Genomic DNA, 22784 nt, shown 5'->3' with positions numbered 1-22784 from the left:
TCCGTGACCTTGAGGTCTCACAAAGCACTGGCCTTATGGTCAGCTGACCCTACTCATTGGCCCCTGTGGTTCTGATCTAATGCTGATGAGACTGGGAATGGCCACTGAGCTCTTGTTTTGTACCTGGCACTACACTTGACGTGCTCTAATTAATGTAATCCTCACAACACCCCCTTTGAAATCAATATCCTGCTCCATTTATGGAAGAGAAGACAGGGGCCTGTAAAGCTTGAGTGACTTCCCCAAGGTCATACGGCTGGTGGAGCTGAGATTCAAATTCAGGCAGCCTGGCTCCAGAGCCTGTTTCCTCAGTCACCTCTCTGGGAGAGCAGAGAGCCGTCTTGGTGCAGCCGGAAAAGGGAAGGATGGAAGGGCCGAGTGACTTCGTTGCTGAAAATGCTCCTTCTGAAGCTCCTTGGGCAGATTTCGGACTTGGTTACTTTCTCCCTGTCTTCCATCGCACCTGCAGTCCCTGTTCCCGTGCTTCTTAGTCCAGAGTGACAAACATCAGCTAAGTAGTGATCGAAGCAGGCCAAGTACAAGGTTGCTGGGAGAGCATTTGAGAAGCACAGCTCAATGCTGTGCTATGGGAAAGCTATGATAAAGCACAGCTATGATAAAGGATATTTAAGTAAAGCCTCGTATCCCATAACTTTCTGAGATGATTTCCGTGGCTCCCGCCTGCCTGTGGGAGGTCAGAGGTGGTCAGGAGGGCTTCTGGTCTAATAGTCTTCCCTGTAGGTAGGATGCAAGCTGGCCCAATTAAGAGAACCAATTAAGAGATTTCAAGTCATAGTCAGCCTTGGTGTCCTCGTGGTAGGAGTTAATTTGGCTTGAAGGACACTCACCTCCTGGGCCCACAGCTGAACTTTGGGACTGAGGCAAGAAATAGCCATGACTGTGCCCCAAGACGGCCCTGAGAACTGGCCTCTGTCCCTGCTTCCAGGGCTCCCTGGGCCCATCCCTCTGAACATTCTGGGTTCAGGAGGCCTCGTTCATACCTTCTGTCTTGCTAACCCTGAATTGGATGACTTCTTGGGCATCTTTCCAGCCCTTAAGTCCACGATCCATCCCCCAATGGGAATGCTATTTCTTTTCTTGTCTCTCTTCCTCCAAACAACTAATTTTACACTGGGCTTCTGGATTTTAAACTCTTTGGGCTTCTGGATTTTTAAACTCCGCTTGTTTCTAGGAAGAGGGGGAATAGAGAGGTTAGCTTTTCATGCCCTTGTAGTCCAAATAGTTTATTTGTCATTTTACTCTGAAGGGAGCTGGAAAGATATCATCAGCCTGGGAGGGCTAGGAGGCCCCTAGGATTGGGGCGTACTTCTGGGAGGCAGGTTTCTAATCTCGGCCTGATCTGAGTGGTCCTTTTTCTCAGATGTGAATGTGGACCAACCAGATGAGAAATCAATTATTACCTACGTGGCTACTTACTACCACTATTTCTCCAAGATGAAGGCCCTGGCCGTGGAAGGCAAAAGAATTGGCAAGGTACTCTCCAGCATGGGGGTGGTAGGCATAAAGACCAGAGGAGGCCTGGCCTAGGGGTCCTACTCCCCTAAAGCAGGAGCAGGGGAGGACTGGGCCAGGGAACCCACAGCACGGTTTCACAGGTGCTGGACCACGCCATGGAGGCCGAGCGCCTGGTGGAGAAGTATGAGTCCCTGGCCTCAGAGCTGCTGCAGTGGATTGAGCAAACGATCGTGACCCTCAATGACCGGCAGCTGGCCAACTCCCTGAGTGGTGTCCAGAACCAGCTCCAGTCCTTCAATTCCTACCGCACTGTGGAGAAGCCACCCAAGTAGGTGTCCCTGAGCCACACCCTGCCACGGCCTGCCTGCCCCAAGCTGTGCTCACACAGCAGGAAGCCTAAATGAGGGGAGCCTTTTGGGAGGGAGATGCGGCAGCACATAAATGCAGTGGAGGCTCACTTCCCCCCGCTCAGAGCCCCATTAGCAGTTTCCAAAGTAAAAAATTTTAATGGTCACCCATTACAAGAAATCATGCTGTGGAAATGATTGCCATGGTATGTAGAGCCGGTGCGGTCTACTCAGAAGAGATTGGTCGGGGTGTCTCGGCAACCCAATCCCAGCTTAAGGACAGGGGATTGGATCCGACAGGCAGGTTGTCGCTGGCAGTACGTGCATGTGGCTGGTCACTTGCACATTGCACAGGTTCTTATCATTTATGTATTTTAGCAACTGACTGTTGAAGTATGGAATTACTACTAGATGGTTCTATACGGTACATGCTAAAACTTCTGTGTTTTTTGTTTTTGAGCTCTTTTGGTGTTAATGTGTTTCAGCCCCAAAACTAATATTAAGCCAGAAAACATCTGTTCCTGTGCATTCCAGGGAATGATTTGAGGTGTGCCCTTTGACCCAGAAAGTCCTCTTCTGGGCATTGAACAAAGAAATAGCTTCAAGGATATTCACGAACGTGACCTTTGTAAAAGAAAAACAGGTCATGGTACAGCCACTGAAAATAATATCGGAGAAATGCATTTATTCACCTGAAAAGACGTTCATGAAACATAAGAGTTACAAGACAGTTGTCTGTGGATGGCAGAGAGCAAAGGGCTAAGCGTCCAGATTCAAAGTACCTGAGTTCACATTGTGGCTCTGCCACCTACCCTTGTGAGCACTGGGCATTATTTAGCCTGTCTGTGCCTCGGTTTTCACATCTGGAAAATGGGGGTAATGAGAGAATGTAGGTAACAGTGAGAAGGAGTTAGTGCATGCAAAGCCCTGAGAACAGGGCCTGGCTCTCCGTGAGTGAGTCCTCCACAAATGTTAGCTGTGGTTATGGTATGATCCCATCTGTGTAAAGCAAAAATGCAGTACATACATGCCCAAGGGTGACAGTGGTCGGGTCTGTGTGGTTTTCAGTTGTTTTAAAATTAGGTTCTTTTTTATTTATTTTTTGCGGTATACGGGCCTCTCACTGTTGTGGCCTCTCCCGCTGCTGAGCACAGGCTCCGGACGCGCAGGCTCAGCGGCCATGGCTCACGGGCCCAGCCGCTCCGCGGCATGTGGGATCTTCCCAGACCGGGGCACGAACCCATGCCCCCTGCATCGGCAGGGGGACTCTCAACCACTGCACCACCAGGGAAGCCCTAAAATTAGGTTCTTTTTAAACGTGGTTTACCAATATTTTCACAAGCTTTTATAAGAAGGAAAGCAACACAGAACAACTTCATTCTGAAATGTAAAGAGCCCCCGGGCCCCTCGTGGCCTTTGACTCTGACCCCACCTGGCCTCCTGCCTCAGGTTCACTGAGAAAGGGAACTTGGAAGTGCTGCTCTTCACCATCCAGAGCAAGCTGCGGGCCAACAACCAGAAGGTCTACACGCCCCGCGAGGGCCGGCTCATCTCTGACATCAACAAGGTCCACAGCCTCCCTTCCATCCCTGGGACAACCCACCCTCGGCACCAGCCCCTACTGTCCCTGCTTGAACCCTCGGCCTGGCTTGAACCCACCCATCCCGGGTGCAGGCGTGACTCCCACATCCTCTCCCGAGTCCTGCACGTCCCCCTCCTCCTCCCTCGGTCTCTCCATGCAAATTATACCCCAGTCCCTTATCTTGTTCAGCATATCCTCGACTCACGGGCCCTACTTTTGTTTCATTTTTTTCACAGCATAAGATTAACAAAAGTAATAGGGTTCGCCCACAGCCCCACCACCAGAAACAAATCCAGTGATTTCCACTGTTCCCTGTCCCCCTCCCGTCTTTGTCCACCAGCAGACGTGGTTTTCATGGGGCTCCACGGCATTCACGCCACCCTGTTCCTCATATTTCCCTGCACAGGCGTCTGACCGCATTCCACAGACCCACTAGACCGAGCTTCCCTGGGACCCACCCTGCACCCCCAGCCCCGGTGACCCCTCCCCGCCCTCACTTCCTGAGCCCTGGCCCTTTAGCACTAATCCTGTCTCCACCTCGCAGGCCTGGGAGCGGCTGGAGAAAGCTGAGCATGAGCGTGAGCTGGCCCTGCGCACGGAGCTGATCCGCCAGGAGAAGCTGGAGCAGCTGGCCGCCCGCTTCGACCGCAAGGCCGCCATGCGGGAGACCTGGCTTAGCGAGAACCAGCGCCTTGTGTCCCAGGTAGGACACGGCGGGGGGCTCTTGGCCTGTCCAGGCAGGTCTGGAGACATGGGAGAGTGAGAGAGAGTGGTGGATAAGGAGCCCTGCGAGGTGGGGAGCTAAAGAAACAAGAACTCCATCACACAGACTTGGAGACCAAGAGCCCGGGAGCCAGGGGCCGGAGCGTTGAACAGGAGAAGGGCTGGTGAGACAGGATGGGGTGGGATAGAGAGGACGCTGAGAGCCACCCCGTGGAGTTGGCACCTCGCAGCAGAAGTGCTCCGGGGGTGGGGGGCAGGGGGTGAGCAGAGCGGCTCCCAGAGCTCCCAGCCCTCCCTCCCTGTCCCCGCCCCAGGACAACTTTGGGCTGGAGCTGGCCGCCGTGGAGGCAGCAGTGCGGAAGCACGAAGCCATCGAGACGGACATCGTGGCCTACAGCGGCCGGGTGCAGGCGGTGGACGCCGTGGCCGCCGAGCTGGCCGCTGAGCATTACCACGACATCAAGCGCATCGCCGCGCGGCAGCACAACGTGGCGCGGCTCTGGGACTTCTTGCGGCAGATGGTGGCCGCCCGGCGGGAGCGGCTTCTCCTCAACCTGGAGCTGCAGAAGGTGTTCCAGGACCTCCTCTACCTTATGGACTGGATGGAAGAGATGAAGGTACCAGCGGATGCGGAGGTGGGGTCAAGGTGGTCGGGACCGTGGGAGTACGAAGGGCACGTTCGCCCATCTGCTCAGCCGAACCTTTGCAGAGGATGTACCAGTCCAGGGCCCTGTCCCCGGTTCAGATGAACAGAGCAAACAGCTCCCTGTCCTCAGGGGGCTCACGTTCCAGTGGGAGGAGGCTGATGATCAAACCCGTGGGCCTGTCAAAAAACAACATAGCAGGTGGGCGTGAAACCTATGAGGAAAGGGAGACAGGCCGTGCGATGGAGTGGTCCAGGAAGGCCTCTCTGAAAAATGCCATTTAGGCTGAGAGCAGAATGTCCCAAGGAGCCAGCACAGGGAGATCTAAGGAGAGAATGTTTCCAGGCAGAAGGAACAGAAAGGCCCTTGGCCTGCTCACATGTGGCATGTTCCGGATGAGAAGGGAGGCTGGGGGGTGGGGGTGGGCTGCTGTAAGAACAGGGAGGGGACAGGGGATGAGGTAAGGGAGGAAGCAGCCTGCTCGCTTAGGGCTTACAGGCCTGGTCAGGGAGTTTGGATTTTACTCAGAGTAACATGGAGCATTGAAAGTGATTAGAAGGTTTTGAAAAGGGGGAGAGACATGATTCTGCGTTTTTACATTTTTTTAAATGTCACTTTGACTGCTATTTGAAGAATGGCTGTGGGCAGCCAGAGTGGGAGCAGAGAGAGACCAGTCACAGGCTGTTGCAGTGATCTAGGCGAGAGACGGGGATGTGGATAGGTCTGCAGAGATGCTGACGATTGCTGGGGTGCTGGGGACTGAGCCACGACCATAGGAGGGTGGCGATAATTCTGGTGCTGAGATGATGAGTCAGGGCGGAGATTCCAGGAGCAGGGTTTAGTAGGAAAGTTGTTCAGCAGGAGGGGAGTTGAGTACAAAGAGGCCAGGGTGCCAGGAGAGAACTCAGGGGTCACTATGTGTGTGAGTGAGGGCTGACAGCTGGGAGCATGTGTGCTCACCTGGGTGCAACACCTGGAGCCGCCCCAAGAGGTCGGGATGTGTGGTTGATCCAGGAAGATGGGACGAGGTTAGTGCCTGTGTGTGGCGGGGCAAGAGGCCTGACTGGGAGGGAACCGGGCGGCTCTCAGACGGCCATCGACATGCTGCGTGCGCCCCGCAGGGCCGGCTGCAGTCCCAGGACCTGGGCAAGCATCTGGCTGGAGTGGAGGACCTGCTGCAGCTGCACGAGCTGGTGGAAGCCGACATTGCTGTACAGGCTGAGAGGGTGCGGGCCGTCAGCGCCTCTGCACTGCGCTTCTGCGACCCAGGAAAAGGTGAAAACCGGGAGGGGGAGGAACTGGAGAAGAGGTGGGGGGGCTGGGAAGGAGAACATTAAGAGCTGAAGCAGCAAGACTGGAAAAACCTGGGGACGGGAAAGATGATGGGTGGACGGTGGGCGACAGAGCTAAGAGGGTGGGGTGGGGGGATTCGTAACTAGGGGTGCACAGGGGGCAGGAGAGGGCTGGGCCACAGCTTTTGGCCCTCTGGTGTGACTGTTTCAGAGTACAAACCGTGCGACCCCCAGCTGGTGTTGGAGCGGGTGGCCGCCCTGGAGCAGAACTATGAGTCGCTGTGCAAGTTGGCAGCGGCTCGGCGGGCCCGGCTGGAGGAGTCCCGGCGACTCTGGCGCTTCCTCTGGGAGGTGGGCGAGACCGAGGCCTGGGTGCGGGAGCAGCAGCACCTGCTGGCCTCGGCAGAAACCGGCCGGGACCTGACCGGCGTCCTCCGCCTGCTCAACAAGCACACAGCCCTGCGAGGCGAGATGAGCGGCCGGCTGGGGCCCCTGAAGCTCACCCTGGAGCAGGGCCGGCAGTTAGTGGCCGAGGGCCACCCCGGGGCAGGCCAGGCCGCCGCCCGCACCGCCGAGCTCCAGGCGCAGTGGGAGAAGCTGGAGGCCCTGGCGGAGGAGCGTGCCCAGCGGCTCGCCCAGGCCGCCAGCCTCTACCAGTTCCAGGCGGACGCAAACGACATGGAGGCCTGGCTGGTGGACGCGCTGCGCCTGGTGTCCAGCCCCGAGCTGGGGCACGACGAGTTCTCCACGCAGGCCCTGGCCCGGCAACATCGGGCCCTGGAGGAAGAGATCCGAGGCCACCGGCCCACCCTGGACACCCTGAGGGAGCAGGCCGCGGCCCTGCCTCCCGTGCTGAGCCGCGCACCTGAGGTGCAGGGCCGGCTGCCCGCCCTGGAGAGGCACTACGAGGAGCTGCTGGCCCGTGCGGGCGAGCGCGCACGTGCCCTGGAGGCGGCCCTGGCGCTCTACACCATGCTCAGCGAGGCGGGGGCCTGCGGGCTCTGGGTGGAGGAGAAGGAGCAGTGGCTAAACGGGCTCGCCCTGCCTGAGCGCCTGGAGGACCTGGAGGTCGTGCAGCAAAGGTGGGCCCCGCTCACGCCCCACCCTCCTGAGTGGCCTTGAGTTTGGGGCCAGTGTATAGGGTGGCCCCCATGTGGTGGTGTGTGGTGGGCGCCACCATAAACTGCCTGCTCTGGCTACATCCATCCTTTGGAGTCTTGCCAGTCGTCCGGTTTCTGCTTTAATGAGAAACGTTAAATAGCCTCAGAAATAGAAACATTATGCCGCAAACTCCTATACAGCCCTCACCCAAATTCAGTCATCATCAGTATCTTGCTCTGTTTGATTAATTGTCCTTTTCAAAAGCAAATCCCCAGTATTAACGTTTCACCTCTGTATTCTCCAGGAGCACAGAAATTTGCAGTATGAGTACACTATTTTGTAATTGTGTGTGCAGGCTTACACTAGCTAAGGCTTTGAAGTTATAAACCTTTTAGACAGAGACACTGATTAACCCCTCGTGAAGTAGCTTTATTTACAGAATAAGAAATCCTAAAATAATTTAGAAATGATGTTTTTCTTATCAAACCACACACAATACCATTATCACATAAAACAAAATTAGCAATTCCTTGATATCACCTACTACTCAATCTTCTTTTTCCTTCTATTGGTTTACTTATTTATTTATTTATTTTTCTTTTTTGGCTGCGTCGGGTCTTAGTTGCGGTACTCGGGATCATCTTTCGTTGTGGCGCACGGGCTTCTCTCTAGTTCTGGCGTGCGAGTTTTCTCTTTCCAGTTGTGGCGCACGGGCTCAATAGTTGAGGTGCGCGGGCTTAGCTGCCCTGTGGCGTGTGGGATCTTAGTTCCCTGACCAGGGATGGAACCCGCGTCCCCTGCATTGGAAGGCAGATGCTTTACCACTGGACCACCAGGGGAGTCCCTACTACTCAATCTCTAGTCACATTTCCTGGTGGTCTTAAAAATGTAATTAAAGATGTTTTGTTGCTTTTTTCAATATATCCCATGACAGGAGTCAGAAACCCCTATGCCAGATACAGCCTCTGCCTGTTTTTGTAAATAAAGCTTTATTGGAACATAGCCATGCCCATTCATTTGCATGTCATCCCTGTGTCTGCTTTTGCACTAAAACAGCAGAGCTGAATATTCGTGATAAAGACCGAATGGCTCACAAAACCTAAAATATTTATTACGTGGCCCATTTGCAGACTCTGCTCTATGAGAATATGAAATGTTCCAGGAGAAGTTATGCTTCACATCTTTATCACTTAAATTTTTCTCGTTATCAACTCATTTTTTAACACATATTAGTAAGGTGAGACCCAGGTAGGCAGCTAAGGGGTGAGTCCCAGGAGGAATAAGGGAGGTTCTGCTGAAGGGGGAAGGTCTGTGCCAGGGATTAGTTTGACTTGTTGTCCAGCTGGTCCTCACCTTTAATTTTTACCATGTTTTTGAGCCACTCTAGAGATGACAGTTTTTCTACTTGTCTGGGGGGAGTTGGGGGCTCCCCCTTGATCCACAGATGCTATGAACCATGTAGGGAAGAGGTGCAGAGGTTCCTGTCAATAAGCCTCATGTTGACGGAGAGGAGTTCTCGTGGGCATGCATCTAAGGGAGGTGGACCAGCGCACCGCTGCTTCCCACCACTCATGCCCAGCTCTTCCACCCCATCAGGTTCGAGACCCTGGAGCCTGAAATGAACGCCCTTGCAGCGCGAATTACTGCTGTGAATGACATCGCAGAGCAGTTGCTGAAGGCCAACCCCCCGGGGAAGGACAGCATTGTCAACACCCAGAAGCAGCTCAACCACAGGTGGGGTGAGAAAGGATGCAGCAGACAGGACGGCAGCTGGAAGAGAGTTCTGTAGGGCATGGGAGGGAGGCTAAAATGAGGAGGGAAAGCCATCTGAAATATGTCGGACGGGGGTGGTGATGAAAGAGATGGAAGTGGGGTAAAGGTCGTCTGAAGGGGCTGGTGCCTGGACAGGGAGCAGACAAGAGGGGTCACGGAAAGATGAGTGGGGAGCAGGCTCTCTAAACAGCAGAAGCAGGCGGTAGGTTATACCAAGGGCGAGACAGCAGGAAGAAGCTTCCCATCTACCTGCACAGGGCGGGAAAGCTGAGCAACTCCGGACACTCCCTCTGCCCTCAGGTGGCAGCAGTTTCGGTCCCTGGCGGACGGCAAGAAGGCAGCTCTGACGTCAGCCCTGAGCATCCAGAACTACCACTTAGAGTGCACAGAGACCCAGGCCTGGATGAGAGAAAAGACCAAGGTCATCGAGTCCACCCAGGGCCTGGGCAATGACCTGGCCGGGGTGCTGGCGCTGCAGCGTAAGCTGGCCGGCACCGAGAGGGACCTGGAGGCCATCGCTGCCCGGGTGGGCGAACTGACCCGAGAGGCAAATGCCCTGGCTGCTGGCCACCCCGCCCAAGCCCCTGCCATCAGCGCCCGGCTTGGAGAGGTGCAAGCCGGCTGGGAGGACCTCAGGGCCACCATGCGGCGACGAGAGGAGTCGCTGGGCGAGGCGCGGCGGCTGCAGGACTTCCTGCGCAGCTTGGATGACTTCCAGGCCTGGCTCGGCCGCACGCAGACCTCCGTGGCCTCTGAAGAAGGGCCGGCCACCCTGCCTGAGGCAGAGGCCCTCCTGGCCCAACATGCAGCCCTGCGGGGAGAGGTGGAGCGGGCCCGGAGCGAGTACAGCCAGCTTCGGGCCGTGGGTGAGGAGGTGACCCGGGACCAGGCCGATCCCCAGTGCCTCTTCCTACGGCAGCGACTCGAAGCGCTGGGAACCGGCTGGGAGGAGCTGGGCCGCATGTGGGAGAGCCGACAAGGCCGTCTTGCCCAGGCCCACGGCTTCCAGGGGTTCCTGCGAGATGCTCGCCAGGCCGAGGGCGTGCTCAGCAGCCAGGTAAGAGTCCGGGGGGCAAAGTCCCAACCAGGAAAAAGTGGGAAATAGGGACCAAAGGAATGTGAAGGAGTGGTGGATGAGGAGGTAAACGCAGCACATGGAGTAGGTGAGGGAACAGGATGGGCAGGGAGAACACGTTAAAAAAAAAAATACGGGGGCTTCCCTGGTGGCTCAGTGGTTGAGAGTCCGCCTGCCGATGCAGGGGACACGGGTTCGTGCCCCGGTCCGGGAAGATCCCACATGCCGCAGAGCAGCTGGGCCCATGAGCCATGGCCGCTGAGCCTGCGCGTCCGGAGCCTGTGCTCCGCGACGGGAGAGGCCACAACAGTGAGAGGCCAGCGTACCGCAAAAAAAAAAAAAAAAAAAAGGGAGTAAAAAAAAAAAAAAGACTTACCAAAATAACTTACCAAAACTGACTAGAGAAGAAATAGAAAACCTGGCTTGTCATATAACAGAAATGTAATCAGCAGCTATAAATAAGATGGAACACGACTTGGAGTGTTAAAGTCCCTCCAGCCCAGCTCCGTTCTAACTTTCTGAGACTCCCACATAATCAGGCACCATCCCTCCGTCTTCAGGGCCAGAGTCTGCCTGTCCCTACCTGGTTGGCTTCCATGTCTCAGATGGGCCCTTTGGTAGGTTCCTTCTGAGAGGTTGAGAAATGAGCTCGGTATCTCCCCTCCCACACAGGAATATGTTTTGTCTCACACGGAGATGCCGGGGACACTCCAGGCTGCTGATGCCGCCATTAAAAAACTGGAAGACTTCATGAGCACCATGGATGCCAACGGTGAGCGGATCCGCGGGCTCCTGGAAGCCGGGCGCCAGCTGGTGTCTGAGGGCAACATCCATGCCGAGAAGATCCAAGAGAAGGCAGACTCCATAGAGAGGAGGTATGATGAGGACAGTGGGCAAATGAGGGTCCCTAAAGGGGACCAGGTGAAAACAGGATGAACGTGGCACTCAGACCGACAGATGGGGGTGGGGAGCTGACAAAAAGCAGAGGAGGAAAAACCAAGTGGTCCGAGAGGGACTGAGTCACAGGCGGGGAAGTTCCGCCTCCCCGAAGTCTCCTAGGGTAGCTGGACACTGGGCCTCAGGGTTGCTGGGTTGACTTGTAGCGCTCCTGGAAGGTATTGTCCCCAGAGGAGGAGGACTGAGGGCTTCTAGGTTAGTTAGACGGTCATAACTCTTTCATAGCAAGTTCAAGGGCTTCACAGGGGCCTGTCATTACAGACACAAGAAGAATCAAGAAGCAGTGCAGCAGCTTTTGGGCCGTCTTCGGGACAACCGAGAGCGGCAGCGTTTCTTACAAGACTGTCACGAGGTGAGGCTCTCAGTCCCCCATGTCGCCTCTGACGTTCCCTGGCCACCCTTTCCCACAACGCCCTCGCTCTCTGAGCCTGGAGTCAGTCCACTGCAGTGTCACCTGAGCATGTGAATCCCTGCCTGGCTTCTCCCCACATCCCCCACCTCCCCCGACTCACCCTCGCCCCCTTCCCGCTTCACGCTTCCCTCTCTCTGAAGTGTATTCTGCCCTTCTCCATCCCTGCTCCATGATCGGTCCAGCTGAAACTCTGGATTGATGAGAAGATGCTGACAGCCCAGGACGTGTCCTATGATGAGGCCCGCAACCTGCACACCAAGTGGCAGAAGCACCAGGCGTTCATGGCCGAGCTGGCCGCCAACAAGGACTGGTTGGACAAGGTGGACAAGGTGAGCAATGGGACGAGGGCAGCAAGAAGGAAGCCTTTGGAACCTCCTCCCTTCAGCGTCCCAGCCGCAGTGCAGGGGAGGGTCCTGGCTTCAGGATCTGGTTTAGAGATCATGGAGCCCTTGGTGCCAAACTTCCAAGGTGGAAAGAAATGGTCTGGGGAGCAAATGTCTTAGGTCAATGGGACAGTGACTCCAGAACTTTGAGAAAAGGCAAATTAGTACGGAGCCAGACTGCAGCTTTGGGTCAGCACGATATCTATTCCTGGTCCAGAGCAGGAGGGCACTCTTCAGTGGGGTCATCAAACTTCTCTAAAGGGCCAGGCGGAAAATACCTTAGGCTTTGCAGGCCACGCAGTTTCTGCTGTTATTACTCAACTCTGCCAGTGTGGTGCCAAATCAGCCACAGGGAATACATAAACGAATGAGTGTAGCTGGGTTCCAATAAAACTTTATTTATAAAAACAGGTGGTGGGCCAGATTTGGCCCTCGGGCCACAGTTTGCCAACCTCGTTTTTGAGTCTTGCTTTCCTGGTATTTGGTCTCCCACCCAGCTCTGCCTCAAGAGCTGAGCACAGGCAAAACTTAATTTCTACTCAGCAAGTATTCCTGGACAACATCCTGTGTGCTCAGCACTCTTCTAGGTGCTGCAAGGTATATAAAAAGATGCTTTCCTTCCCTCAAGGGCATGACGGTTGGGAAGAGGAAGAGACCAGTGTGGATCCAGTTTCTCCATCTGTTCAGCAAATATTTACTTTGTGCTACTCTGTACAAGGCCTTGTATTAGGCACTGAGTGGGGAACAAAGGTGATTCCATTGCAGGCTCCACCCTCGAGGGATGACACAGGAGCCAGGATATGAGACATGTACACAAACAGCTAAAGTCAATCCAAAGCAGAGTATAACAAATATAATGAGAGAGCCTGATAAAGCCTGGGCACTAAGGAGAGAGGAGACGTGGGAATCCTAGAAGCAGGGGCCAGCGGGGCAGTCCATGAAGGACGAGGAGAATTTGGACAGGCAGAGGTGTTGAGGGAAAGATGTTTCTTGGTAGAGAAACCAGAAACCAGGGGTGTGGAAGTGGGGCGCCTGTCCAGGAGCAAGGGCGTAAGTCCTTCTGGCAGGAGCACAGAATGCGTGAAGCGGCCATGGAAGGAAAGGTGGGAAAAGCCTGCCAGACCGGGTCATGAAAAGCCCCGATCACCACGTAAGGACTGTGCATCAGAGTGGATTGTGCCGACGGTTGGTAAAGTTCCCCAGTGGTGCTCTTCATCCTGGCCTGAAGGCAGTGTCTTGGTTTGTGTTCCCCTGGAAGCAAGGCTTCCGGTGCAGGACACTTCCACGGGAGGTGATCACAGGAATGCCAGTAGCGGGTGGGGAGGTGAGGCGGAGAAGGGAAGGTAGTCAGTGAAGGGTCCACTGCCATGCCAGTCACCCCAGTGGGCACCTGACACTCAGTCCTCATGGGACACCTGGGCGACGGTGTGGAACATGCATGAGTTATCCCAACCAAAGCAAGGACTCCCAGCGTTGGTCCACCAATGCCCTGGCTGTCGCTGGTTGAGGACTGCTTCTGGGGGCATAACTCCCTGGCACTTCCAGGCCACCTTGCGTACAGATCAAGTCACGCTGCCCTCACCTCCCCAGAAACCAAAGTCCTCAAGCAGAAGAGCTGGGAGTGGGGAAACCAGGTGAGTCACTTGCCGTAGTTCAGGTGAGAGGTAATGAGCTGAGAAACACAAAATGATGGCCGATAACACAATAGCACGTGCAATATGACACTGAAAACCACAAGCACCAGGGAACTCAAAATAAGGAGAGAGCGCACTGGCCTCTTAACTGAGACAAAGTTGTATTGTTTCTTTTTTTTGCGGTACGCGGGCCTACTCACTGTTGTGGCCTCTCCTGTTGCGGAGCACAGGCTCCGGACACGCAGGCTCAGCGGCCATGGCTCACGGGCCCAGCCGCTCCGCGGCACGTGGGATCTTCCCGGACCGGGGCACGAACCCGCGTCCCCTGCATCGGCAGGCGGACTCTCAACCACTGCGCCACCAGGGAAGCCCTGAGACGAGGTTTGATGGGACCTTGAGGAAGGAGTAGGGTTTACTCAGCAGTGAGGGTAGGAGAGCTTAGAAAGCTTGGAGAACACCCAAGAGCTCGGTAGGATAGCCCTTCCTTCAGGTCTCCTGCCCTTTAGGTCCCTGTTCTGCTATCGGCTCGTGTTCAGTGGTATCTAATTCTGACACTGACCCCTTCTTTGTCCCACACCCAGGAAGGGCGGGAGCTGACTCTGGAGAAGCCGGAGCTGAAAGCTCTGGTGTGGGAGAAGCTAGACGACCTGCACAGGCGCTGGGACGAGCTGGAGACCACCACCCAGGCCAAAGCCCGCAGCCTCTTTGATGCCAACCGAGCTGAGCTGTTTGCCCAGAGCTGCTCTGCCCTGGAGAGCTGGCTGGAGAGCCTGCAGGCCCAGCTGCACTCCGACGACTACGGCAAGGACCTCACCAGCGTCAACATCCTGCTCAAGAAGCAGCAGGTACACGGCGGGCCTTTGGTGGGACTGGTGAACAGCAGAAGAAACGAGGGGGGAGTCAGTAGCTCTTGAGATTCACGAGACCATCCTCAGCCCTCGCAGACAGCGTCTTCACTGGTATTTCTCAAGGCGACTTCCACGGGCCACCAATGTCAGAATCTCTGGGAGTGTGTGTCAGTCAGAGTAAAGTCGGGAGACAGAAACCACACTCAAACTTGAACAAGGAAACTTTAGTGAAAAGAACTACTAACTAATAAAAGAGGGTTACCTGCCAGTGGGGTAAAGAGAACTCCAAAACAGGGATCAGAAGACATTTTTCTGTAAAGGGCCAAATAGTATTTTGAGCTTTGAGGGTCATACGGTCTCTGTCACAACTGTTCAACTCTGTCCTCCTCGGGTAAAAACATTGACCATAGTCGATGCGTAAAAGACTGGTGTGGCTGTGTGCCAATAAAACTTGATTTACAAAACCCAGCCAGGGGCGGGGTTTGCTGACCGCTGGTCTAAAGAATGCAGGAATAGCACGTGTAGGGAGCAGCTAGTGCCTCTAGGACTGAGGAGGGGGCGCCCAGGAAGGAATGGGATGCCCTCCTCCTACCCCAAGGCTGAGTTTCAGACCTCACTGGTGAAGGCAGAGGCCCGCTGGATGGCGTAGAAATTTGATGGGGTGTCACAGACCAGAGCAGGTCTGAATCTGGCAGGCCAAGGCTGGCCATCAGGAAGTTGCCACTGAGATGCCAGCAAAACCTGCTGGAGGGTGAGGGCCACCGGGTCTCCTGCACACCGCGGGCAGTTGTACCGTAGGAGCAAGAAGGAAAGCACACTGGAACCGTAGCTAGAGGCCTCCGCCTCGCCTGTGCATCCAGGTGTCCCTCCAGCGCCCTCTACGGACAAGGCCTAGTGTTGCACCAGCTGGCAAAGGAGAAATATTTACAGGGTCCAGTTCCAGTGACTCAAAATGGGCAAAGATGGACTTGGACCTGAGATGGATTGGGGACTGAGAGACAGTAAATTGATAGCTAGCACAGTTCTCACACCCCCTGGATTCTCATATATATTAAAGTTTGAGATCCACTGATGTAGGCCATGAAGAGATACTCTCCCTGGGCTGAGCCCCAGGGATAAGAATTCATGATTGGCTCGATATAGACCAGTGTCTCCGCTGAGTTTGAAGGTGGAGGCACGGTGATAACACCTCCTTCCTCTTCCGGTTGGCAGATGCTGGAAAGGGAGATGGCTGTGCGAGAGAAGGAGGTGGAAGCAATCCAGGCACAGGCAAAAGCTCTGGCCCAGGAAGACCAGGGTGCAGGGGAGGTGGAGAGGACCTCGCGGGCTGTGGAGGAGAAGTTCAGGGCCCTGTGCCAGCCCATGAAGGAGCGTTGCCGGCGCCTGCAAGCCTCTCGCGAGCAGCACCAGTTCCACCGGGACGTGGAGGATGAGATCGTGAGTCTCCGGCGCCTGGGACGGGGCTGCCTTTGGCTCTCTAATCTCCTTCTTGGATGCTGGGGGGAATGCCAGCAGTGCTCTGTTTTCTCTTCCCTTTGGCACTGAAAGTCAACCCTCTAGGGACACCCTCTAGGTCCCTTGGCCCCAGAACCGGGAGCCCTAGAAAACCTTCCCCCAGGAGTCCCCACTATCCAACCCCTAGCTCGGACTTTGCCCTCCGGACCTCCACTAACCCCCACTTTCGTATCCAGTTGTGGGTGACGGAGCGGCTGCCCGTGGCTAGCTCCATGGAGCATGGCAGGGACCTGCCCAGTGTCCAGCTCCTCATGAAGAAAAACCAGGTGAGGCAGAGGCTAAAGGCGGAAAAAAGGGTCCCAAGAGCCTCCCCAGACTTGAAAGTGTGTTTTCTTAAGAACTGGGGTTCCTCTGGCTCCCCCTGGTTGCTGGGTGTAACCCTAGACTTCAGTGGTTCACCTTTCCTCACCTCGGGAGGGTGGGTTCCCCTGATGGGAGATCGTGTGGACTGAAGGGGCGTCATGGGCCAGAAAAGAGGGGAGGTGAGAGGACGCAGGGAGGATGAGAAACAATGGTGTGAAGGGGGGCTTGCTGTTGAGTAAGCGTAAGGGGGGGATGTCGGGTGAGGGGGTCCCTCGGCAAGCCTTTCAGCGTCTCCTCCTCTGTCGCCACGGACAGACCCTGCAGAAGGAGATCCAGGGCCACGAGCCGCGGATCGCGGACCTAACGGAGCGACAGCGCGCTCTGGGTGCGGCGGCAGCAGGCCCGGAGCTGGCTGAGCTACAGGAAATGTGGAAGCGCCTGGGCCACGAGTTGGAGCTTCGAGGGAAGCGACTGGAGGAGGCCCTGCGGGCCCAGCAGTTCTACCGCGACGCCGCCGAGGCAGAGGCCTGGATGGGCGAGCAGGAGTTACACATGATGGGCCAGGAGAAGGCCAAGGTGAGAGCCAGACCAGAGCTCAGGCTACGGCTTTCCTCCCCCCTCCCCCTACTCTCTGCTGCCACTCTCCCCTCCCCCAGGACGAGCTGAGTGCCCAGGCAGAGGTGAAGAAGCATCAGGTATTGGAACAAGCCCTGGCCGACTACGCCCAGACCATCCACCAGCTGGCAGCCAGCAGCCAAGACATGATTGATCACGAGCACCCAGAGAGGTGAGCATAGCACCTGGACCCCCAGGCCAGTCCCTGGGGGAGAGGGGAGCCAGTTCCAGAAGGGCCCAGAGATTGCAGAGCCTTCCGTACTGCATGTGTACAGGACCATCTAGAAAGCTGGAGAAGCAGGGACTTGGCAAGCAGTTGGGGGGCAGGACTCTCTGGGATAGACTAGGGGTCAGAGCAGTGTGTCCTCCCCTCCCCCGCAGCACGCGCATATCGATCCGCCAAGCCCAGGTGGACAAGCTGTACGCCAGCCTGAAGGAGCTGGCGGGAGAGCGACGGGAGCGCCTGCACGAGCACCTGCGTCTGTGCCAGCTCCGCCGGGAGCTGGACGACCTGGAGCAGTGGATCCAGGAGCGCGAGGTGGTGGCAGCCTCGCACGAGCTGGGCCAGGACTACGAGCACGTGACTGTGAGTGCGGGGAGGACAGCGGCCACAGGTGGGCTCCGGGAAGGGTAGACTAGCACTTCATCCTGTCCCAGGTAGCATCGGGTGCTGTCTGGCTGTCCACCAGGGCCCCTGGGAGACTAGCACTTCATCCTGGGCGGAGCACCAAGGGGCAGGGGTGCAAGACCAGGTCGTGCAGACGCTGTCCTCTGGGTTCTGAGATATTTAATTGGGAGAATCGTGCAGAAAGGAGGACGTGGGGCTGCGCATAGACGCGGGCCAAAAGGAAATGACCGATCACTGTTTTCCAGTAGACCTCACCAGTACACTGGGGACTTGAGATTCCTCCCCACGGTTTGGGGGTTGGACACTCACTGGTGCCGAGATATGGACCATAGTTAGGGTATCCTTGTCTGAAGACTCAAGGTTCCAAGTACCCCTTTGCTGGGGGCTGGAGGCTGGGCGTGTCAGTCAAATCCAGGGTCAGTGGGAACCAGTTGCTTCTGCTGCCTAACTCAGCCCTGCTGAAGAAATCTGTTTTGGCCCATGTGGCCCAGGGAAAGAAGTGGGTTCTCAGTCTGGGGTGAAAGGACTTGCCCCGCAAGTCAGGGACCACATCACAGTGCTGTCCGTGCAACCGCTTCCTCTGCCAGATGCTCCGGGACAAATTCCGAGAGTTCTCCCGGGACACGAGCACGATCGGCCAGGAGCGCGTGGACAGCGCCAATGCCTTGGCCAACGGGCTCATCGCCGGGGGCCACGCCGCCCGGGCCACGGTGGCTGAGTGGAAGGACAGTCTCAACGAGGCCTGGGCTGACCTGCTCGAGCTGCTGGACACGCGGGGTCAGGTGCTGGCAGCTGCACACGAGCTGCAGCGCTTCCTGCACGGTGCGCGCCAGGCCCTGGCGCGGGTGCAGCACAAGCAGCAGCAGCTTCCAGACGGGACCGGCCGGGACCTCAACGCTGCCGAGGCCCTGCAGCGCCGACACTGTGCCTTTGAGCACGACATCCAGGCCCTCAGCGCCCAGGTCTGACTCAAGCATGGGTGGAGGCAGGGGGGAGGGATGAGGGGGCTTAGAGGAGACTCCGTGGGGAACATGGGGAGGCTGGAGGGATCGCATCCTCTGCAGGGCCACGTAGGGATGACGTTAGGATGGTTCCAGGAAACCGTCTCTGGCCAGGGGACATCTAGCCACCCCGTCCACACCTGTAATGACAAGGCTTTTTGAGGGCCCGTGACATTTTCACGTGGTCCTGGTGGGTAGAAGATTCTTCATGGTGTACTAAAACCCATCTGTTGGTCCCACTCAGGTGTTAGACCTACACAAAATAAGCATAGATCCTTCCCGCAGCCATTTAAACCCGGTCGGCCCCCCACCGAAGTCCCTTCTTCAGGCCGAAAATCTCACTCTAGCAATCTCTGAGGTCCCCCACGAGCTGGACAGGCCTCTGAAAGCTCACCGGCTAGTGACCCTTTTAAAGGGTTGATCCCCAGGTTAAGCCCAGGCCCCCTGGTAAGACCCTACAGGGCAGAGTATGACAGGGCTTACTCTGGACTCCAGCTCTCATCTTTCCCAGCACCCCCCTCCCACTCCTCCCCCTGCTTCTCCGGCTGGTAAAATGGGCAGGAGCTGTTGAGCAGAGGTCAGGACTGAGGAAGGTTGCAGCCCCTCAGAGTCTCCCAACTCTGCCTGACTTTGACCTGGGCCCCGGCAGGCCCAGCAGGTGCAGGATGACGGCCACCGGCTCCAGAAGGCCTACGCCGGAGACAAGGCCGAGGAGATCGGCCGCCACATGCAGGCCGTGGCCGAGGCCTGGGCGCAGCTTCAGGGAAGCTCTGCTGCCCGCCGCCAGCTGCTGCTGGACACCACGGACAAGTTCCGCTTCTTCAAGGCTGTCCGGGAGCTGATGCTGTGGATGGACGGAGTGAACCTGCAGATGGATGCCCAGGAGCGGCCCCGGTGAGGCCCACAGAGCCTGGCGGCCTCCGGGGGTTATGGGCTGGTGGCCGGGATAGGGTTGTGGGCAGCGGGTGATGTGGTCTCCGTGCCCCCAGGGATGTTTCCTCCGCAGACCTGGTCATCAAGAACCACCAAGGCATCAAGGCGGAGATAGAGGCCAGGGCTGACCGCTTCTCCTCTTGCATCGACATGGGACAGGGGCTGCTCGCCAGGAGCCACTACGCGGCTGAGGAGGTGGGTGAGGCCTGGGCGTAGCCGGGCGCCCTCACGGGGGAGGGCTGAATGCTGATTTCTCCTCTGAGTCTCCCTGCTTCCTTTCATTCTTTCTTTGCAGAAACCTTTCACCTTCCCCTTAGTGCTGTTCAGGGATCTCCCCATTCTGTCTTTCTCCCAGAACTGTCTGCCTCTTGAAATCAGAAATCACTGGTTCCCCCATGTGAGACCCCCAGGGACCCTGGCAAGGCCCCTCTGGGTGCTAACTCGCATCTCCCCCCCCCCACCCCGCCCCAACCCAGATCTCAGAGAAGCTGTCTCAGCTTCAGGCACGGCGCCAGGAGACAGCTGACAAGTGGCAGGAGAAGATGGACTGGCTGCAGCTTGGTGAGCCGCTGTAGGAAACTGAGGGCTCCAGGCCCTGGGTGGTGAGGGAGCAGCTGGGGGTCTTGCACCAGCTCCAGGCCCTGGGCGGTAAGGGAGCGGCTGGGGGTCTTGCACCGGCTCCAGGCTCTGGGCGGTGAGGGAGCGGCTGGGGGTCTTGCACCCTGTAGTTTCCAGAGTAGGTGAGACCAGGAATCTGGGGCATGGAATTCAAGGCCCCCACCCTTGGCACTGCCTGGCTCTGCCCTAAGCTCCTGCTCTGGGGCAGTGGCTTTCTCTGTGCCCCTGTGCTTGAAGCTGCTGTGGCTATAATACCCTGTCGTTGCCCACCCTGATTTGCCACCTCCCTGCAACCCCCAATCCCTGCAGTTTTGGAGGTGCTCGTGTTTGGGAGAGACGCAGGTATGGCGGAGGCCTGGCTGTGCAGCCAGGAGCCGTTGGTGCGAAGTGCTGAGCTGGGTTGCACAGTCGATGAAGTCGAGAGCCTCATCAAGCGGCACGAAGCCTTCCAGAAGTCCGCAGTGGCCTGGGAGGAGCGCTTCAGCGCACTGGAGAAGCTCACGGCGGTGAGGGCTACAGGACCCCAGGAGTACCGGCCCCATCCCACTGCCCCAGACTCTGTGCGCTCTCCTGCTTGAAGAAGGCATTTCTTCTCTTCCCATTGCCCCAGCATCTCCCAGATGTGAGCCAAGAGTGCCCTGTTGTCACCTCAGCTTTAGGAGCCATCCGTTTCCCTGGGTGGCACTAAGAGACACCATCCCCCCCATAACTCCTAATCCCCGCCCTCATCTGGAATTATAGTCTTCATTCTTCCTGTTTCATCAGACTAGAGCTGAGACATTTCAGCTTTCCCCAATGCCTGGGACCTTCCATGCTCTGACCTCAGAAATTTTTGACAGCTGGAGGAGCAGGAGAAGGAGCGGAAAAGAAAGAGGGAGGAAGAGGAACGGAGGAAACAGCCCCCTGCCCCAGAGCCCACAGCCAGTGTGCCTGAAGGGGCCCTGCTGGACAGCCAGACAGCTCCCGATGCTACCTGGGACAGGTGAGAGGTGGGACACTTCGGGGAGGAAGTGGGGCCTGAGCCAGAGCAACACACAGACTTCACGTTCTCTGTCACCTCTGCCGTTCCAGAGCCCAGCCCCGCCTGCCAGCACCCTCACAGCCAGCCAGCGTGAACGGCGTCTGCACAGATGCGGAAGCCCCACAGGTGACTCCTGCTGCCCCAAGCGCCCCCATCAGAATCTGAGCCCCTCCCCTTGCACATCTGCTTACAGCGTCTTGTCCTTGTAGCCCCTGGTGGAACAACAGAGACTTGAGCAGGGCAGCTTCCCAGAAGGGCCTGTGAGTTTCTCCTGGAGGTGTGGGTATCGATAACTGGGAGATATGGGATGAAATGGGGGTGTGAGCTGGGCGGTGGGGACAGCGGGGTCAGGAGAGGGCAGAGACTCAGAGGAAACGTGGAGGTGGCAAGACCAGCTCATGGACTTCCAGCTTTGCGACCTGCAGGCTAGGTGTCTCCCATCTTATCTTTTTTGTTTGTTTGTTTTTTGCGTTACACGGGCCTCTCACGCTGTGGCCTCTGCGGAGCATGGGCTCGGGCTCCGGAAGCGCAGGCTCAGCGGCCGTGGCTCACTGGCCCAGCCGCTCCGCGGCATGTGGGATCCTCCCGGACTGGGGCACAAACCCGTGTCCCCTGCATCGGCAGGCGGACTCTCAACCACTGCGCCACCAGGGAAACCCCCATCTTATCTTTTGACACAGACACCATTTTCTTCACAGGGGTCTGGTGCTGGGGACGAGGCCAATGGGCCACGGGGAGAGAAGCAGACCCGGACACGGGGCCCGACCCCTCCTATAATGCCCCAGAGCAGGTCATCCGAGTCAGCCCGGGTTGCCACCTTGCCCACCCGCGGCCCGGAGCTCTCTGCCCAAGAACAGATGGAGGGGCTGCTGTGCCGCAAACAGGAGATGGAGGCCTTTGGCAAGAAGGCCGCCAACAGGTACCGGGTCTGGTCGTGTGGTGCCTGCGGCCTCTGCGGCTCCTGCCTTCTGGAGAGGCTTGCCCAGAACCTCTTCCTAGACTGGGGCGGTGGGGGGTAGGACTCAGGAGCAGGTGGGGCCTCAGGTGAGGGCCGGGAGGGTGTAGAGACGATGGGCCCAATGACAGCCAAGCTGTTCCCAGGACGCCTGGCCCCTCAAAGTCCAGTCGGTCACCTGCGTCCCCTCCTCGTCACCTGCACCATGTCTCTCCCAGGTCATGGCAGAATGTGTACTGTGTCCTGCGGCGTGGGAGCCTTGGCTTTTACAAGGATGCTAAGGCAGCCAGTGCAGGAGTGCCGTACCACGGAGAAGTGCCTGTCAGCCTGGCCAGAGCCCAGGGCAGCGTTGCCTTTGATTATCGAAAGCGCAAGCATGTCTTCAAGCTGGGGTAGGAATGGAACGTGCCCTCGGGATGGGAGGGAAGGTCACAGTGATACAAGGCACAGGGGAGCCACTAGGGGACAGAGAGGTCAAGGAGGGAGAGGCGGGGGATCTGGCTGTATTCCACACTAAGGGGAGCCGAAGCACCAAGATGCAGGCCTGTCAAGCTGAAAAGTTATCCTGCCTGGGAGGTCTTGAGGCAGGATGCTGGCGCTCCCCTGTCTCCAGGTACCTCCGGGGGCCTGCCCCTGCCTGCCCCTGGTCCTCGGCAGCCAATCAGGAAGGATGTGCTTTGGCACAGTCCCGGGAATCTGAAGAACGTGCAGAACGTGTCTGATCTGGCTCTGAGGTTCCCGGGCATGTTCTCCAGCCTGGTCTCTGGGTGATAGTGAGCTCTCACCAGCCCTGATCTGGCCAATCAGAGTCTCAGCTCTGCCCTGAAGTTTCTCTCTCTCCCAACAGCTTACAGGATGGGAAAGAATATTTATTCCAGGCCAAGGATGAGGTGAGCTGTCCCTTCTCCTCCCGTGTCCCCCTTCTCTCTGGGAAGTCTTAGAACCTCC

At 57.1% G+C, this 22784-nt stretch overlaps 1 protein-coding gene across 2 annotated transcripts in view; it reads left to right on the top strand.

Annotated features, from left to right (window-relative positions):
* The window catches only part of SPTBN2 (spectrin beta, non-erythrocytic 2), a 38650-nt gene that overhangs the window by 14751 nt on the left and 1115 nt on the right, over positions 1 to 22784 (top strand). For both annotated transcript variants that reach the window (XM_060019333.1, XM_060019334.1), the window contains 29 exons: positions 1382 to 1494; positions 1617 to 1804; positions 3273 to 3390; positions 3950 to 4108; positions 4443 to 4745; positions 5894 to 6047; positions 6276 to 7146; positions 8762 to 8899; positions 9239 to 9995; positions 10686 to 10888; positions 11232 to 11322; positions 11565 to 11711; positions 13981 to 14244; positions 15460 to 15684; positions 15939 to 16028; positions 16381 to 16641; positions 16722 to 16852; positions 17062 to 17266; positions 17896 to 18270; positions 18959 to 19203; positions 19299 to 19437; positions 19719 to 19803; positions 20170 to 20366; positions 20700 to 20842; positions 20932 to 21007; positions 21091 to 21141; positions 21580 to 21800; positions 22055 to 22228; positions 22684 to 22726. In XM_060019333.1, coding sequence (XP_059875316.1) covers positions 1382 to 1494; positions 1617 to 1804; positions 3273 to 3390; positions 3950 to 4108; positions 4443 to 4745; positions 5894 to 6047; positions 6276 to 7146; positions 8762 to 8899; positions 9239 to 9995; positions 10686 to 10888; positions 11232 to 11322; positions 11565 to 11711; positions 13981 to 14244; positions 15460 to 15684; positions 15939 to 16028; positions 16381 to 16641; positions 16722 to 16852; positions 17062 to 17266; positions 17896 to 18270; positions 18959 to 19203; positions 19299 to 19437; positions 19719 to 19803; positions 20170 to 20366; positions 20700 to 20842; positions 20932 to 21007; positions 21091 to 21141; positions 21580 to 21800; positions 22055 to 22228; positions 22684 to 22726 — 6167 coding nt within the window. The remainder of the gene's footprint in view (positions 1 to 1381; positions 1495 to 1616; positions 1805 to 3272; positions 3391 to 3949; positions 4109 to 4442; positions 4746 to 5893; positions 6048 to 6275; positions 7147 to 8761; positions 8900 to 9238; positions 9996 to 10685; positions 10889 to 11231; positions 11323 to 11564; positions 11712 to 13980; positions 14245 to 15459; positions 15685 to 15938; positions 16029 to 16380; positions 16642 to 16721; positions 16853 to 17061; positions 17267 to 17895; positions 18271 to 18958; positions 19204 to 19298; positions 19438 to 19718; positions 19804 to 20169; positions 20367 to 20699; positions 20843 to 20931; positions 21008 to 21090; positions 21142 to 21579; positions 21801 to 22054; positions 22229 to 22683; positions 22727 to 22784) is intronic.

The sequence above is a fragment of the Delphinus delphis genome, chromosome 8 (assembly GCF_949987515.2).
Source record: "Delphinus delphis chromosome 8, mDelDel1.2, whole genome shotgun sequence".
Classification (NCBI taxonomy): domain Eukaryota; kingdom Metazoa; phylum Chordata; class Mammalia; order Artiodactyla; family Delphinidae; genus Delphinus; species Delphinus delphis.
This window is presented reverse-complemented; position numbering and strand designations above follow the sequence as displayed.